The sequence below is a fragment of the Pan paniscus genome, chromosome 2, assembly GCF_029289425.2.
Source record: "Pan paniscus chromosome 2, NHGRI_mPanPan1-v2.0_pri, whole genome shotgun sequence".
Taxonomy (NCBI): Eukaryota; Metazoa; Chordata; class Mammalia; order Primates; family Hominidae; genus Pan; species Pan paniscus.
The window spans coordinates 62,336,132-62,353,702 of record NC_085926.1 but is presented as its reverse complement, the minus strand read 5'-3'; the positions used below and the strand labels follow the sequence as shown (position 1 = coordinate 62,353,702).

General features: G+C 38.9%; 1 protein-coding gene across 14 annotated transcripts in view; it reads left to right on the top strand.

Annotated features, from left to right (window-relative positions):
• CADPS (calcium dependent secretion activator) overlaps positions 1 to 11,604 on the top strand; it is a 475,048-nt gene extending 463,444 nt beyond the window's left edge. For all 14 annotated transcript variants that reach the window (XM_034956809.3, XM_034956818.3, XM_055110096.2 and 11 more), the window contains 2 exons: positions 6,784 to 6,888; positions 10,369 to 11,604. In XM_034956809.3, the coding sequence (XP_034812700.1) occupies positions 6,784 to 6,888; positions 10,369 to 10,548 (285 nt within the window). In that variant the 3' untranslated portion in view covers positions 10,549 to 11,604. The remainder of the gene's footprint in view (positions 1 to 6,783; positions 6,889 to 10,368) is intronic.
• Positions 11,605 to 17,571: the final 5,967 nt, after the last annotated feature.

The window sequence follows — 17,571 nt, the reverse complement described above, 5'->3', positions numbered from 1 at the left end:
TTTTCCTGTGAAGAAAAAAGCAACACAGGAAGAACTGAGTTTGGATTAGACTTTTTCACTGGATTTGTGACTTTGCCTAAAATTCTTCTCTTCTAGTGCTTCCTGATGACATCTTTAATTTCACATGAGACAGTTTTTTCCCCTGACATGAAAAGGCTCTACCATTTTGCTCTCCTTATTCACTAAAAATTGTAAAGCCTATGATATGTAATTTTTCAGAAATTTTGATCAATGTTATAGCTTTTCTATCTCTAAAACTCTGTGAGGAATATTCAATCATTGTGATGAAGGCAACTTTTCTAGTTTCTTTCACTAGCAATTGATGAGTTACCAACCTAAAATAGAAGAGGAGGTAGGATGATAGGGGACAAGAAAAATTATGTCAATGCTAGTCAAGAAATGGTAGCCTTTGGACTCATTCACCTTTTTCTTATCATTTCCCTTAAGAGTCAGCAATGATTGTCTCTCATCCATCAGTGCTTAAGGCTGTTGAGTGGTTTTCCATGGGGATGCCCCTGAGTCCCCACACTCTGCTTAGCAACTTTCTATCTTCATAAAATGTAGAATCTTTCCGACACCAAGCCAAGCTCAGGCTCTAAGAGAAACAGTTTCAACAGCGTTGTCCTACCCACGCACTTCTTTGAGAACTTCAAAGCTGAATGAATTTGCTTTAGGGACACCTAGGACTAGAGCTGTTTCTGTGTAACCAATCCATTACTTCTATAAAGTACCAAGTTGAATGCAAACAACTTTTATACAGACTTAGTGGTAAATAACCAACTTGAAACTTGTCCCACCACTTACTAGTTGTGTGACCATAGGCTGCTTATGTAACCTATCTATGCCCTTTTCTCTCATCTACAAAGCGAGACTGTTAATAGTATCAACATCTTGAGTTCAATTCAATGATTAAACTATATAATGCTTGTAGTATATTTCGTGTAGTGCCTGAACATTATAAGGGCTCCATGTTCAATGAGTAGGCAACTATTCTTATGAATTGTACATGCATGTGAGTGCATATGGGTGTATATTAGGAATCCTGTACAAAATAGTACTTTGCTGAAAACAGTAGACTCTAAAGTCCTACGGAGTTGTCTGGTCTGACAGGGGTTTCTGTAAGTTAAAGGGATAAATTACTCTTGTGACAAGTGAGTATGAAAATACAGTCAGTGGTTCTATCTCCTCTCAGCCACTACTCCTTGTTTCCACTGCCACTCATCTGTGATATATGGCTTGTTCTGAAAACAAATGTACCATTAACAGTAATGTCTTTGTAGGATATCAAATTAACATCAAGATGTTGGGGGTCAGGAATTAAGACTCATGTAAATGAGAGTGGCTATCATGACAGAAGACATAACTGCAGTAGCAATCATTGTAGCAACACTCTATATAGCTGATTAGATAGTATCCAGAGTTAAATGAAAGCCCATTTTCTGTGAATCCTATAATGTCCAATAAGGTGTTAATTACCCATCTTGTGTCTCAAGCCTAATCCCTTCCAGGGGGTAAAGTTTCCAGGGGAACAGTGAACCCAAGAGCAGGGCTAGGAAGAGGTAAGTGAGCAACTTTTCTATCACAAAATTTAAGGGAGAACCAAAAAATATAGTAACCAAGATAAATAACATTTTAATACAACATTTTTATAAAATCAAAATTAGTGCAAAAAATCCATGATGACTGAAATATCAAAATTTTCATTAAAGACATGATCTGATCCTGCACTTGTACAACCCTGCCCTACTCCCTCACCCTAATCCTGGCCTTGGTGAACCCGAATGTTAGAGAATAAATATTTTATGTTTAAGGATTTCTCTACATGAAGTCAGTATGTTTGCAGGGCAGAATGGGTGACCCAAGTGTATCTGCATATTAATGATCTAAGCTTCTTACTAGAAAGGGAGGATCAAAAAAATGTCTTTCTGTCACATATTGAAAGTATGTCCATGGGCCAGGTGCAGTGGCTCACACCTGTAATCCCAGCACTTTGGGAAGCCAAGATGGGCAGATCACCTGAGGTCAGGGGTTCAAGACCAGCCTGGCCAACATGGCAAAACCCCATCTCTAGTAAAAGTACAAAAAATTAGCCGGACATGGTGGCTTGTACCTGTAGTCCCAGCTACTCAGGAGGCTGAGGCAGGAGAATCACTTGAACCTGGGAGACAGAGGTTGCAGTGAGCCAAGATCATGCCACTGCACTCCAGCCTGAACACAGAGCAAGACTCTGTCTCAAAAAAAGAAAAACAAACAAAAAGAAAGTATATCCATGATGTTTCTGAGAGGAATAACAACAGTGGGTACATTTTATTGAGTCCTTACTATGTGACACTCACTCTGCTAGGCCCTCCACATACATGATTTCTTTTAATGCTCACAGTAATCCCATGAAGAGAGTACTGGTATTAACCCCAAAAGGAGACTGAGGGTCAGAGAATTAAGTAATTTCCTTGAGGTTACCCAGCTAATAAGTAGCCAGTGTAAGGTGAAGCTGTAACTCACCCCACAGGGTTTGAGAAATCACTCATTCTGTGTCTGAATCTTTTTAATTCAAGAAGTAAATCTAGGTCAATATAGTTTAAAATGTGCTTTATGAACCCAAAGTTTGGGTGATGATCTACCAGAAAAAACTTTACAACACAATTGCATGGTTAAGGGGCTACTTGTGTGTCCTATAAGGCATGCATACAATTCCAGAAATATTCCAATGGGAATAATTTTCTTCACCACCACATGACTTTCCCTGGTAACGTGTTCCACTTTCTCCCTTGTTTTTGGGAATCTTTTAGGTTGAGAGAGGGAGAGAAGAGAAGAAAGATGATGATGATGATGATGTTGATTGCAGTGGTGGAGGTGGTGGTAGCTAACATTTATTGAGGCCTTATCATGTGCCAAATGCTGTTGTGAGTGCTTTATGAGCATGATTTCATTTACCCATCAGAAAAAGCCTATAAAAGGCTAGTTAGTCCCCATTTTCATCAGGAAACTGAGTCTCTGAGAACGTAAGTAACTTGCTCAAGATCACAAACCCAGGTGGATGTTAGGGCCTGTGCTCTTAACCACTACACTGTAGAAAGAAGAATTAAGTGGCAAATTTTTAGATAAGCCTTCCAGCTTCTTTTAAATAGAGTCTTCAGATCCAGTTCAGCTGCTGAAGAAGTTCCCACCTTTCCAAGGGCCCTGTTGTCTATGATGGGCATCCTTTTGGGTGACAAGTTCAAAACCTTCACAGAATTTTCCCCAGAGGGCATATTTTAAAGGTGCCCAGGCTGTTGGGGGCTTTATTTCTTTAGTGCTGTGTTTTAGGATTAAAGTAGCTTTATTTAGCAAGTTTCAAATTAATATATTTGAATTAAAGGGAGGCAGTAAAGGAGTAGAAATTATACTTAAATACTTAGTACATGTCGTCAGCCCATAATTCTTATTTCTACAGACTTAGAGTATATTTTACCGAAAAGTTAGTGCTCAGGTGTTAGGGTAGCTCTGGAAAAGGCATATCTGAACCAAGGACTAAACAAAATAGGGAGCACTTAAAATATTTTATTAATTTCCTCTTTTGAAGATCATAACAAATCTGCTGCATTCCCATCCATCTCAAATAAAGCAAACCCGATTAATAAGCACTGTGAGCCCCGTGAGGAAGAGCAGAACAACCCAGACACCAAGGATTGTGCTGATAAATGTTTAATGACTGGCTTTCTGGGAGGGAGAAAGCCCTGGTTTGTGGCATTTGCCAATTCCCATGATGAAAAAATCCCCCACGAAGGCCTATTTCTAGCTATCAATGTGATATCCCTGAACGCGGATTCGGGAAGAGATGTGCAAGATCGGCTGTCATGACCGGCAAACACACTGCTCCATCCCTTAGGGAGGAGGAACGGAAGACAGTCCGCTCTTTCAATGCTGTGGCTATCTTGGAGAGCTGCTGCTTCCGGAGGCACTCACTGTGTGACATTGGCAAGTCACTTCACCTCTCTGGGCCTTTGTTTCCTCCTCTACAACAGATAACGTGGAAGATCCCCTGTACCTCTAACATTTTAAAGTTCTAGAAGGCAGTGCCTCCTGCTTTTTCCGACATCCAAATGCCTTGAAGCGCCTTTCTGGAAAACCAAGTTAGCACTGTGCTGCATCCAAAAGTGCCTCCAATTTCATCTCCTGAGCATAAGGTTTGGAAACGAGTGACTTACTCCCTTTTGCCTCTTTAAATGTGTAGCCAATGGGGCATCATACATTTTTTACACTTCTTTTGCTAGATGTGAGATCCAGGAAGGAAAGCATGGATGTTCCAGGGCTTTCTTGTTCTCCTGGGGTGGGAGGCTGCGTGTGATGCACTGATTCATTGCTGTATGCAATTTCTACCTCCCTATCCTTTCGGCAGCCGAGCAAGATTGTTGATAGTCTCCTACCTTTTTATTTTTATTTTTATTTTTTACTACTAGAAGCCATTTACAAGAGTGGGAACTGCTTACATAAAATGGAGGGGCGGCAGGGGGTTGCGTTATTTTTTTTTTTTTTTCCTGAAAGGTGGCACGTCTCTCAGCAAAGAGAAAAAGGCATGTTGCACAAGGCTTGCTGGCAGTGATATAAGCCAGCGCCGGTTTGCCTGTTGTCACAGCCAAAGCAAAATGCCACCTCTGCCTAGAAGCCAGAGTGCCACATTCCTCTTTTGTGTCCCTGAGATGTACCCCTCATGAGGCCCTGGAATTGTAGGTTTGGCCAGGAGTTTGCCGGGATTGCTCGAAGGTCATCTTCCAATCCCAGGAGGCTGGGGGTAAGGGGAGGTTGATCATAGTTCTCAAAATAGATCTGTTGAGCCCCCCACCCACCCAGATTACATGTCAGCTACAACCAGTAAATGTGGAATTTGAGGCCTGGGGTTAGCACAAGAGAGCCCTCCAGTTGCCAGGAGTAAGGTAGGGCTGCCAGAATACCAGTGACCCAGTGATCACCCTGTCCCTGGGCCCCTTCTTAACAAGCCCAGATGCAGTGACAGCAAAAGCTCCAGAATCCCAAGGCAGGAGGTGCCAAAAACACTCCCCAACAACCATTACCAAAAAAAATTTTTCAGTAAAATGTTCTCACCCCTAGAGGGGAAAACCTGTCCATGCCTGAAGCAGCTTGACCCCAGCAAACACCCTGCCTCCGTGGAGTGAACTGCAAATCTCCAAAAAAAAAAAAAAAAACAAAACAAAATCTACTTCCTACCCCTCCTGCTCCCTGGGGAGGGACAGAAGGTTCCTAAAACTGACAGTTTCGCCTCCATGATCTTTAAAAGAGCAGAAGTTGGCTGTGAGGCTGCAGTGCTGCCTCGATTGGGGTAGTGTGGTCTCTGTTGCGGCTGGGCTCCAAGGAGAGCCACAATTGGCTCTGATGAGGAAGGAGCCTAGAAATGAAAGATTGCAAAGAGGGCTTCTGTACGCCATGGCTGAGACTGTGTCGTTTCTTGCAAGGTGAAACTTGGCAGTTCTACCTTGCAAGTAAAAACCTAAATTAATTTTTTTAAAAGAAATTAAGTCAGAAACAAGGCTTCGGAAAAACTGTGAGTGTTAGGCATAAACTGATTTTGGATGATCTTTAGGTGAGAAAGGGTGGAGTTACCATCAGAAACATGTTTTTATTTATGCTTTTCGAATCCCCACTGGTGTGCGATGTGTGTGTGCGCGCGCGTGCATGTGCGTGTGTATTGGTTAGCATGAGAGTATGCATCATCTCAATTCTCTAACCAGTCTTCCTTTTTTGCATCTTTTCTGTGCACAGTTCATATAGATCCCCTATAAATAAATATATAGGTCCATCCACACCTTTTCATTTTATTTGTAAATTGTTTGGTATAAGCGGCAGAGCGTAATGAAACCTGGTGAAGTTTAAAAGATTAGATTTTTTTTTATACTGACACTTCATAACACTGTTCATATGTCTCCGAGTGAGATTTATGAATATATGAGCAGTACTGCAAAATTATACTGCACCAGAGACTTCCTGCACCACAGGGGTGGCAGTCTAAAGTGACACAGCTTCAAGCATTTTTCACAGACAAGAAGCAAAATTTAACCCCCTTAAGGGGAAGTATGATTTCAACAGCTTGAAATGAGCTCATTTGTAGATGGTTTTTTTTTCCTCTCATCTTCCATAATTTTTTGGTGTTAAGATTAAAACAGATTGCATAGCCAATATAAGGGCACATAAGCTGCCCAGAGTACAGTTTGGCCCTTAAAGAGAAATTTTCATTCATTGTCTTTATCAGCACTCCTCAATCAGGTAAATGAAGATAAACTTGCCCCTAAATTCCTAAGGCTCTCAGCCCAATTTCCAGTATTGTACTTAGCAGACAGGGTGTGGAATTTTCAAACGGTAAGTGGCAAGGAACATCAATTAATCCAGTGGAGAAGCCCTCATCTCTCTGGCACCAAAGACAATGACATTAGGAAATAATTAGTGTATTGAATATAAATGGTGTAAAATTAACCAATAAAAAAGAGAATCAGAAGAGCAAAAGATGGTCTCTATGAATTGAAACATAGGAAATGTCTGTCGTGGAAGAGTTCAATTAGATTCGAAGTCCTAACTGTCTTAGATTGTCTGTCTTGGATTGGTCCAGTACTCAGTACCTTGTAATTTTGTATAAACTAACTAACGTTCATTAATCTCTATGCTCTCAAATTCTCTTTAACTATTTTGTTTCCTCCTGGAACAGAGTGGGGTACTCAAACATTGCCTGCTCTCTCTCTGCCCTATAAATGCTCCATGATGTGTTGGCTGGAGAACTTTTGTCTCTTTTTTCAGCAATGGTACAACAGCTCCATGAACGTGATCTGCACCTGGTTGACGGACCGGATGGACTTACAGCTTCACATTTATCAGTTGAAAACACTAATTAGGATGGTAAAGGTAAAAGAAAAGATAATTATTCTTCTTTGCAAATAGCTTACTGAAATATATTTCACTGGCAAGCTGCAAAGCTTGCTTAACACAAAGAATATTAGTTTACATATAAAATAGTATCTCATACAAGAAAAACCTATGCAATTGTTTTGTGATGCATGATAAATGTGTTACTCAGACAGCAAAGGGAAATTTAATACAAATGAATTTGATATCTTTTTCCAGAGAGGAAAAATACTTCGTTTTGCCATACAAAAATACGGCAGAGGCCATCGTGTCCTTTGCATTAGACTTTCAAAAACTGGCTTTTGGTGTCATTATGTTAATCACATCCATTACCAATTTCATTTATAGTTTAATTAAATAAAATTTTGCCGCTATTAATTTAATAGAAATATTTACCCCCAGCTATTTCTAAATATGTCCTGTGATCATTATCAGAATGCAAATCAATATTGTTCTCATAGTTAACTGAAGTAGTTCATCTTACAATGCGTGTATACAATCAAATGTAAAGGATCACAAAGGTGAGATAACATACCCTGAAAGTAGCTTTTTCCCTTGTTCTTGTGTGTGCACCTTGGACTAATGATAATTATTTCAGTGTGAAATCTCAGTGGTTTACATGAAATAATAAGATCACAGAAGGGGGTAAATACATTTTTGATCATTTCAGTTTCTATTTGATGCTTCACCATAGAGGGTTTTAAAACATTTGTATGCAAAAATCTCATTCAAAGCACAAAGTCCTTTAAAATATTTGAACAATAAATGTAGCTGAATGTCTATTTCTTAACAGTTTGCCAAAAGTCCCTGCAACACCCACTCCTGGGCACCCCACCCCCACCCCGTTTCTTAGTCTCTTTTGGATCAGCACCATTTCACTTTACCCCAGTGCTGACTTACAACCAATTGCTGTTCCGTTGTGTGTAATTAAGGAGAATTATTATTATCTGCATTTCATCTCACAAAGCATCCACCCGGGAAAGGTTATAGACAGCAGTGTATTACAGCTCTTAAAAAACAAATGTATACACTTAGACTATGGACCCAGCCTCATTTTCACATTTTTTTACTTCAGTTCCTTAGGACCAGCTCAATCGTCAAGTGGTCGCCTGACCACTTGAATTCCATTTTCTGTGCATAAATGCACTTTGGGGAAATTGTCTGTTTGACCCTTATTGGGTAGACATGAAAAGAAGATATAATTTTCATACTTAAAAATTATCTTCCCATTATTTCTATTTCCAGATTGGTGTTGGAAATTAACAATATTTTATGAAGGAAAAATATAAGTCAGAGGGGAGGTTTAATCTTAGCCTTTTGCCAAAACAAACAAAAAAAAATGTGGTATGAACCACAGAGAAGGGACATAGAAAAGTCACTGCCAAAGGAACCCCTTCACTTTAGCAAAAAGTGGGTTCAGCTTAACTAATGCCACAACTCAGAGCTATGAAGCAGAATTCACAAACTTTAAACCAAGAACACCACCCAGAGGCCTCCTCCTCCAGGGCAAATTTCCAAGGATAATTGGCTTTCTTTCTTGCATCCACAGCCACTTCATTTATTCACCCATTCATTTATTATTAAGCAAGCATTTATTTATTCATTCAACATTGGATAAATATTAGGTGGGCCTCTACTTGTATATTACCAGATGGAGGATTCAGAAATGACTAGATGTGGTCTCTGCACTTAGGCATTGAGAGTCTAGTTGGTATACACGTTGCTATGGAATTTGAATAAAAGAGAGAATGCTCAAATGCTTTTTACCTTTATTTTCCCCCATCATATTCTGGCAACAATTATGTTATTCTAAGTGGCAACAGAACAAATGATTGAAAAGTACAAAAATTTAAGTTAATTGTGTAGATATCTGGCCCACACCATGCCTAACATTTATTCAGTCTCTTACCCGTCCCCATCAAAGTGAAAACACAGTTTAGGTAACTGTCTAGCTTCCTCCTCTCAGCGAGCCTTGCAGGTTGATGCATGATTGAGGATAACCTTATAATTTAATGTCTAAACCAGATTACTTTTTTGTTATTGGGCTTCAGTAAGCTGAACTGGGTTCACTCATTAACTCTGTAGTCATTACAACATGTGACCTTCAAGAGGGGTTGACATTGTGATTGTTGCTATCATGACCGCATTAGATGGACTATTAAAAATAGAAATAATGGGCCAGGCACGATGGCTCACACCCGTAATCTCAGCACTTTGGGAGGCCAAGGCGGGTGGATCACAAGGTCAGGAGATCAAGACCATCCTGGCCAACATGGTGAAACCCTGTCTCTACTAAAAATACAAAAATTAGTTGGGCATGGTGGCGGGCACCTATAATCCCAGCTACTCAGGAGGCTGAGGCAGGAGAATCGTTTGAACCCAGGGGGTGGATGTTGCAGTGAGCCGAGATCGCTCTGCTGCACTCCAGCCTGGGTGACAGAGCAAGATGCCATCTTGAAAAAAAAAAAAAAAAAAAAAAGAAATAATGATGGGAGAGGTGTTGACGTATGTTAGCATTCTTTGTCTTGCCCCTTTAGCAAGTTTCCTATATCAATAGGAGAAACAAACAGCAGAATCAGTAGCTGAAATGATATGCAGTGTGATGAGGAGAGTTGTAGTTAGAGACCTTTTAAAAAAACAAAAAAATTACAAAGTAGACAACAGCCAGATGCTTCTGGTCATATTCATTTAACACTGAAGGATTTCTAGAAAAACAGTCCTTGAGATACCTAAGGAAATCTGAGAGAAACTGCCTGAAGGAACAAAGAAAGAACTTGTGGTGCAGTAATACCAAGCCATTGTTCTTGAAAAAGAGCCAAATTTCTTCCCTGAGACCATAAAGTTGTGAACAGAATAGATACAGTTCTTTCCCAAGGAGAGAAGAAATGAGTCACATGTCTGCAACATATTGATGAGGCATTAGCGCTCCATCTTTCTCATAATTGCCACTGCCTGTAATAGGTTTCATATACCAACATACATATGTCTGTCTTGTGAATGAGACAGAGGGATATCAGTACAGCTTATGCAGTTACAAGACTCAAAAATACTAAAACAAGACTGCAACAGAAATCACAAAATACCATAATCACTCAATCCATTATTTGTATATTATAGCCCCTTCCTGTGTCTATCATATTACATTACACTAACCTAAGAGAAAGAACCAGTCCACAAAAAGGAACCAAAACAATTATGGAACATTTCCCTTTATGGAACTGAATAAACACAAGCTTATGTTCTTTGCTTTGTCTCATCTAATATAGTTTATCCTGTCACTATTTCTCATTTTCTGTCATTCAAAGGATCTCAGTTTTCAATACAAGTGAAATCTAAGCACAGTGGCTTTTTATTTGACAATGCATAAAGTGTGATATTTAGCTGAAGGTCAGTGCTCTCCCACCCACACCTGCTTTTACCTTCTCCCTCCCCATCATGGAGATGAGATCTCTCTTATCACTGTATCTTTTCCTTCCTTAGAAAACCTACAGAGATTTCCGATTGCAAGGGGTCCTGGACTCCACCTTAAACAGCAAGACCTATGAAACGATCCGGAACCGTCTCACTGTGGAGGAAGCCACAGCATCAGTGAGTGAAGGTGGGGGACTGCAGGGCATCAGCATGAAAGACAGCGATGAGGAAGACGAAGAAGACGATTAGACCATTTGGTCCTAGAGTCCGCTGGGACAGAGTCCTGTAATCAGTGCATGTCCTTAGTCTGTTAGTTAAACCCATTAGGAATTTTCTGTCAACTACCATGCCCATGAGATGTTTATCAATACAACTGCCATTTTAGCTATGTGGTACCAAGATTAGCAAATGACCTTCATATCCACTGATTTCCTGATGTCCATGTCTATATGTTTACAAGCAATATGGAGCACCATTCTTTAAATACTGTTCATGGAGAATACATAGTCTAACCACTAGGCGTGTCCCTGTTATCAGCAAAGATCAATGATGCTTCATTCATGTACTATGTATGCATTGGTGGTAAATGGATGTGAGGGCAAGTACATCAAGTACATTCACTCTGTTTCATGTATGTGGATGCCGGTTAATTAAATGAGTACGTAAATAAATTAATTAAAACACATAGATCTGCTTTGTGTTTTTATTTTTATTTTTTGAAAAACAAAAGGCAAGTCTCCAACAATTAACTTTTGATTCTTTCTGTTCCCCTAAAACTAAAAAATGAACCCCTTGTGTCGTTGTTAACCCATCCTTTCATTTACTCATATAATTAGCCAAAAAAAAGGATGGCTACATACCAATGGATTGATTCTCTTAATTGCCACGGCAAGGGGGCGATCCTATCATGACTTAACATCAAGCGCGCAGTTCAAAACTACTGTCTTCTGTCAAAGTTTTCTCCTCTTAAATGTTATTTTGCTTTTACGTCTCAACTGTGTATGTAAAAAAAACGAATATTTAAATTACAACCCTAGACTAAAAATGTGTTTATAATAAGATGTGGATATTTCCTTCAGTAGATTGTAACCATAATTTAAATTATTTTGTTCCACACTGTTTTTTATATCTGTCATGTACATTGCATTTTGATCTGTAACTGCACAACCCTGGGGTTTGCTGCAGAGCTATTTCTTTCCATGTAAAGTAGTGGATCCATCTTGCTTTTGCCTTATATAAAGCCTACAGTTATGGAAGTGTGGAAAACTGTGGCTTCTCAATAAATATTCAAATGTCCTAAGAATATACGTTTGGGTCTGTCTTCCTCTGTCTACTTTGAATGCCAGAACTGAAACACAACAAGAAGAAATAGGAAAGGGGAGGGAAGAGGTAATTTTTGTAGAGTGTTCTTGAAACTGTTGGAGTGGGTCGTTTTCAAATGCTCGTAGTTCTCCATGAGAGACTGCCTAAAATTCCGTTAATTCAGACTCCACTAATTCAGAATCCGTGGGCATTTGGACATGTTGGACAGATTACACTTGCATTATAGGATAAATAAGGGTTTGCTAAGCAAGTAAGTAGTGTAAACGAGAGAAATGTTTCTCCTGTACGAAGAGAAGGCCAACAAACTGTTTTTAAGCACCACTTTAACAGCAGTGTTTGCATTCAAACAAAGTGTGTGCCAATTATATATGATTCTTATATATTTGTTAAAGCATTTTAAAAGATTCCCTAAGATATGGAGTAGTCTACTCGCTCCTCAGGCCCTGTCAGCAATATAATCACCTAGGTTTGTAAGAAATTAAACATTTTGTAGCCTTGTTTGCTTTATTTGCATCTGTCACTAAACCAGGCTGATCTTTCCTGGAAGCTGACTGAGGTTTTAGGGAAACAGCTACTTTTCCAATAGGACCAGGTAGAATGGTCGCCAGTTGTCCTCTACAAAACAACCACTTTAGACAACATGTCTTGCTCTGCTTACTTGAGGCCTGCAGGTACAAGGCAACAGTACTTTCTGCCTTTGTGGGCTTACAAAAAGAGGTCCTATTTATTGATCAACTATGCTATACATCAGAATGCCAGGCATTCTGCATGTATTACCTCATTTAAATCTCACAACCACCATAAGAGGAGAGAACTATTGTTATCCTCATTATAGATTAGGAAATTAAGTTCAAAAGGGTTGCGCTAACTTGCCCAATAGTTAACTCTATGCAGAAGCATTAATCCAGAAATTAGAGAATAAAACTATTAATACAAATGGTGGGGATATGTCTTTCAGGTATGACAAAACTTTGATTGCCCAGGGATAGACAGTTAAGTCAGAATGGCACAGCCAAGATTTTTTAAAACATATTTTTATTATATTTTGAGTTGCAAAATGAAATCATATATCTTGTAACAATTAAAATTTTTTTATCTTTTTTTTTTTTTTTGAGATGGAGTCTCTCTCTGTCACCAGGCTAGAGTGCAGTGGCGCGATCTCCACTCACCGCAACCTCCACCTCCCAGGTTCAAGCGATTATCTTGCCTCAGCCTCCCAAGTAGCTGGAACTACAGGTGTGTGCCACCATGCCCAGCTAATTTGTGTATTTTTAGTAGAGACGGGGTTTCACTATGTTAGCCAGACTGGTCTCAAACTCCTGACCTTGTGATCAGCCCACATCGGCCCCAAAGTGCTGAGATTATAGGTGTGAGCCACCGCACCCGGCCTACAATTTTAAAACATGCAAAGTAAAGAGGGAATGTCTGTCTAGTGTATGAAAGTTAGCAAAAGAACGAAAATGTTCAGGAGCCCTGGAGGAAGGCTAAGTGAATGGGTTAGATAACTAACCAAAGGGCACGATGTAAAAGTCATTAGGGAAACTAAACCAGAAAAGACTTTGTCTCCAAAACCAAGGTTAAATTTAAAAATTCCTTCAAAAAAAGATTCCACTGCCTTGCACTGAGGATCCTGTTAAATAGCACCCCCAGCAACCCTAGGAAAGGGGTTATGGGTAAGGAAATGACATCAGAACACATCAGAAAGCACCGACCATGTTATCCTTGACCACTGCTGGCCTCAGTTTATTCTGACCACAAATGCAAAGTCAAGAAGACAGCTTTGATGTTCCTTTTTGTTTCTTTGGGATGGTATCTTGAGTGATCTTCTTTTTTCTTTTTTAGTTTTTTATTATACATACAGAAAAGTGCATGAATTCTAAGCCTACAGCTCAATGATTTATCATAAAGTGAACACACTCATGGAACAACTATCTAGCTGAGAAATAGAACATACTGAAGACCCCCGAGGACCCTATGTCCATGCCCTTTCCCAAACTCTACCCACTCCTTACACCCCAAAGGTAACCACCATCTGATTTCTAATGGCATAGAATATCAACTTGCCTATTTTAACCTTTTTGTCATTGCAATCACAGTACATATTCTTTCGTGTCTGGATTCTTTTACGCTACATTACATTGTTGGTGTAATTTTGGTTCATTTATTTTCATTGCTGTATAGTAGTCCAAGGTATAAATAGACCATAATTGATTTATCCATATAAAAATGTTGTTTTACATTTTGGACTATTATGAATAATGCTGCCATGAATTTCCTTGTACATATGTTTTGGTGCAATTGCTGGGTCCTGGAGTAAAGGTATTTTCCTTTTCAGAAGATGTGGCCAGTTTTCCACAGAGGATGAACAAAGTTATGCTCACACCAGGAGCAAGTTAAAGTCTCCGTTGTTCCACATTTTTGACAACATTAAGTGTTGTCACTCTAATTTTTGCCATTCTGGTAAGTGCTGTGGTGGTTTATAATTGTAGTTCACTAGTTACCAAATGAAGTTGATTGCCTTTGAACATGTGTATTGGTAATTTAGCTAGCCTCTTTTGTGAAGTGCCAGTTTAAGTCTTTTTAAAACATGCAAAGTAAAAGAGGGAGCATCTGTCCAGTGTATAAAAGTTAGCACAAGTAGGAAAATGTTCAGGAGCCCTGGAGGAGAGCTAAGTACATTTTTTATTTAGATAGCCTCTTTTGTGAAGTGCATGTTTAAGTCTTTTTTTTTTTCCTTTTTTTTTTTTTTAATAAATGGAAAAATTTAGAGCTATTTGAAGGCTGATAAGGAAGAGACCACAGGAAAAAGTGCCAGTTAGATGTAGGAACTATCAAGGAAATTGTGAACCTGATAGGCGTTCACTTTATGAACAATTGGTCCACAAATACTTGAGTACATACTGGTCAGGCAGGCACTGTGCTAGGAACACCTGGATTCTTTCTATTCCATTTCCCTTCATTAGCCAGAGAGACCTTTCTAAAGGCAAGTGTGATCCCGTTCCTCCTCTAATTAAAAGCCTCCAATTGTTCTCCTCTCCTTAGAATGAAACCCAAATTCCTTAAGGTGGCATTCAAGGCCATAAACAATCCAACCCTTGCCTACTTCTCCAGCCTCTTCTGTTAACTCTACTCCTCTTATTCCCAGGGTTCATCCACACCCACCACCTTCAACTTCCTGCTGTGCACCGTAGTTCTTCCCACATGGGGCCCACCTCCGAACAACCTCATCTCATCCATCAAATCCCCACTAAACTGGATCTCCCCAAGGAAGCCTTTCCAAACACCACCCTCAGTTCAGCATCTATTTCCTTAGTATATATCCTCATAACAGTATCTACTTCTCTTTCTTAGCATTCACACTACTCCTGAATGGGTTATGTACACTGTTACATGTTTCATATATCTTTTCTCTACTTCAGGAGGGTACAGGCTATACCAGCTTCCCCACTCTGTCCCCAAGGTACTCAATAAATATATGACTAATAATGAAGGCTGAAAGTACAAGGATGGAGATGATCTGTTGCTATTCTCGTAGAACTTATAGTATAGGTAGTATGAATCTTCCAAAGACACAAACTAAATATTATAAGACTCAGAGGAGGGAGAAGGAAAGGAAGGCTTCCTTGAGGAGATGGGCCTTAAAGAGTCCATAAAGAGGATTGGGAAGGACAAGAACAAGACCATGGGGAGGCCAGGGGATGTGCCACTTGGCTGGAACATAGAAATGGGAAACTATTCTCTTCTCTGGTGGATTCCCAGTGCATATAGTAAACACTCAACATATACATGTTAACTTAAGACATTAATGAATATGCCCAGTGTGTTAAGAGAGCCTGCTTCATGGGAAGGCTTAGGCAAGAGGTTGGGAGAGATTGTCATGGGAAGAGTAGATTGAAGTGTCAAAGGAGGACATTTAGTTCCACTTAGTTTGGGTTTGTTGGTCTGCATAGCCAAGAACTAACTACTATTTTTAATTTTTTCAAAACATTTAAAGAAATTTTTTAAGTTAAAAAAAATCAAATAGAACAGAATTATATGAAACAAAACGTTCAAGCCTCCCCCCACAACACCCATTTCCCCAAAGTAGCCATTGCTAACAGATGGGCATATATTCTTCCAAATATGTTCAAATCATATACAAGTATATTGGAGATTTTATATATATATAAATGATCCCAATATATAAATGAGAATCATCCTGAGCCTACTATTTGGCAGATCACATTTTCCATTTATCAGTATAGACAGGATCATTTGTACCTCTGCACATATAGACTTTCCATATAGACCATATAGACCACATATAGACCAGTACTTTGGTAATGGGTGTAATGTATTTAAGGAGATTTTCTGGTCAAAGAAGAAACAGGAGCAAAATAAGATAAACTGAAAATCTAGGATGAAATTAGGATGGATCAAAACATAATGGAGGAAATGAGCCATCTGTGGAAGTGACCCAAAAGACTGTTTGAAAATGTGTGACTAAAGAATTTCTGAAACACCCCAAATCCAATCCCAGTCTAACTGCACTATATCACAGTTATCTGTTTATGTGTCTGTCTCCCTGCTAGACTACTGCCAACTAGTTGAGGTCAGGCACTGTGTATCCATTTCTGTATGCCAGTCTGGTGCCTTGCATGTAGTAGGCACTCAATAAATGTTGGTTGAATTGAATGGGTGCACATCAGCAATATACACCTGAGTATGATCATGACCAAGAAAACATAAACTAAATTTATTGCAATATATTCTGTCTATAAAGAAGGAATTACAAAGAAGATGGGGAATCACAATGGCTTTAGAAAATCTATTGACCTCACCTGAATTTTCAGTGCAGGTATGAACAACCATACTGTCACAAATTTGAATTTCTATAAAAATTTTAGGAAATCAACAAAACTACAAGAGTTGTATGACTAGTGTTTAAGCACAAAATTGAATAAGTTCATTTCCTTTAAATTTTAAAATTTAAAATAAGTGTGTTCTCTTTGTGGCTAACTTAGACACATAATTAACAAGTCTGAAATTAAGTCAAATTAGGCACAATTCTGTAATTCTTGGTAAACAAATTTTTAAAAATCAATATTCATCTTTTATTCAAGGTTGTTTTGCTTCTTCATCTAAATACTAAAATTATCATCTGTTTTCCTTCTTATGAAACCATGCATTTCATCTAAAGTTGTAAATCAGCATTTGTTGTAACTAAGCAAAACATGAGAAAAGGGCTGACGATGGTGCAATCTGCCAGCAGAGTTCTCTACCCTGACAGTACATTGAAGGTCAAAGAAAAACACTGAACACAAATTAATCACAGCCACCAGCTAACGGAGGGATAAGACGATTACAATTAATACATACACACAACTACAAATTAAGAGGAATGCAAAGGCGACAACAAGCAAAAAGTACACAAATAAAATTTTTCTTATTTCCTAAGAATTGATGGTGAGATGGCCAAAAGCAATTGTAAACATGGTTCAGTTGGCATATTTCCCTCTGTCCATCAAAAACAAGTTGGCTTGTTTCCTGGGCAGTGAATACAATTGCAAAGAATAAACAAGGCTTTGCTTAAAGCAGGAAACATGTGATTAAAGATAGTACAAATTTCAGAGAAAGTGTCAGAAATTTTGGAATGTGTTTAAAAGAAAATCAAAGGCAACATAAGAAGACAAATACTGGTGGTATTTGGTGCAATGAAAAGTACAGTTTATGTGGAAGCTATGGCTAGGTTTCAAATTCTAATGTCACTATATTGTAAACAGGACCACTGAACTATGCACCTCACTCAGTCGCCTCCAACACCTGCTGGAATAGGGTTTTGAGCATGAAAAATTCCTCCATAGTATTTTTTGGTTCAATTAGTCTAACTTTGAATAAAATTTTTAAAATAAGACATCAAGATTATAGATTAAAAATTCCAGGGCATATGAAGGGTACTAACATCACAAT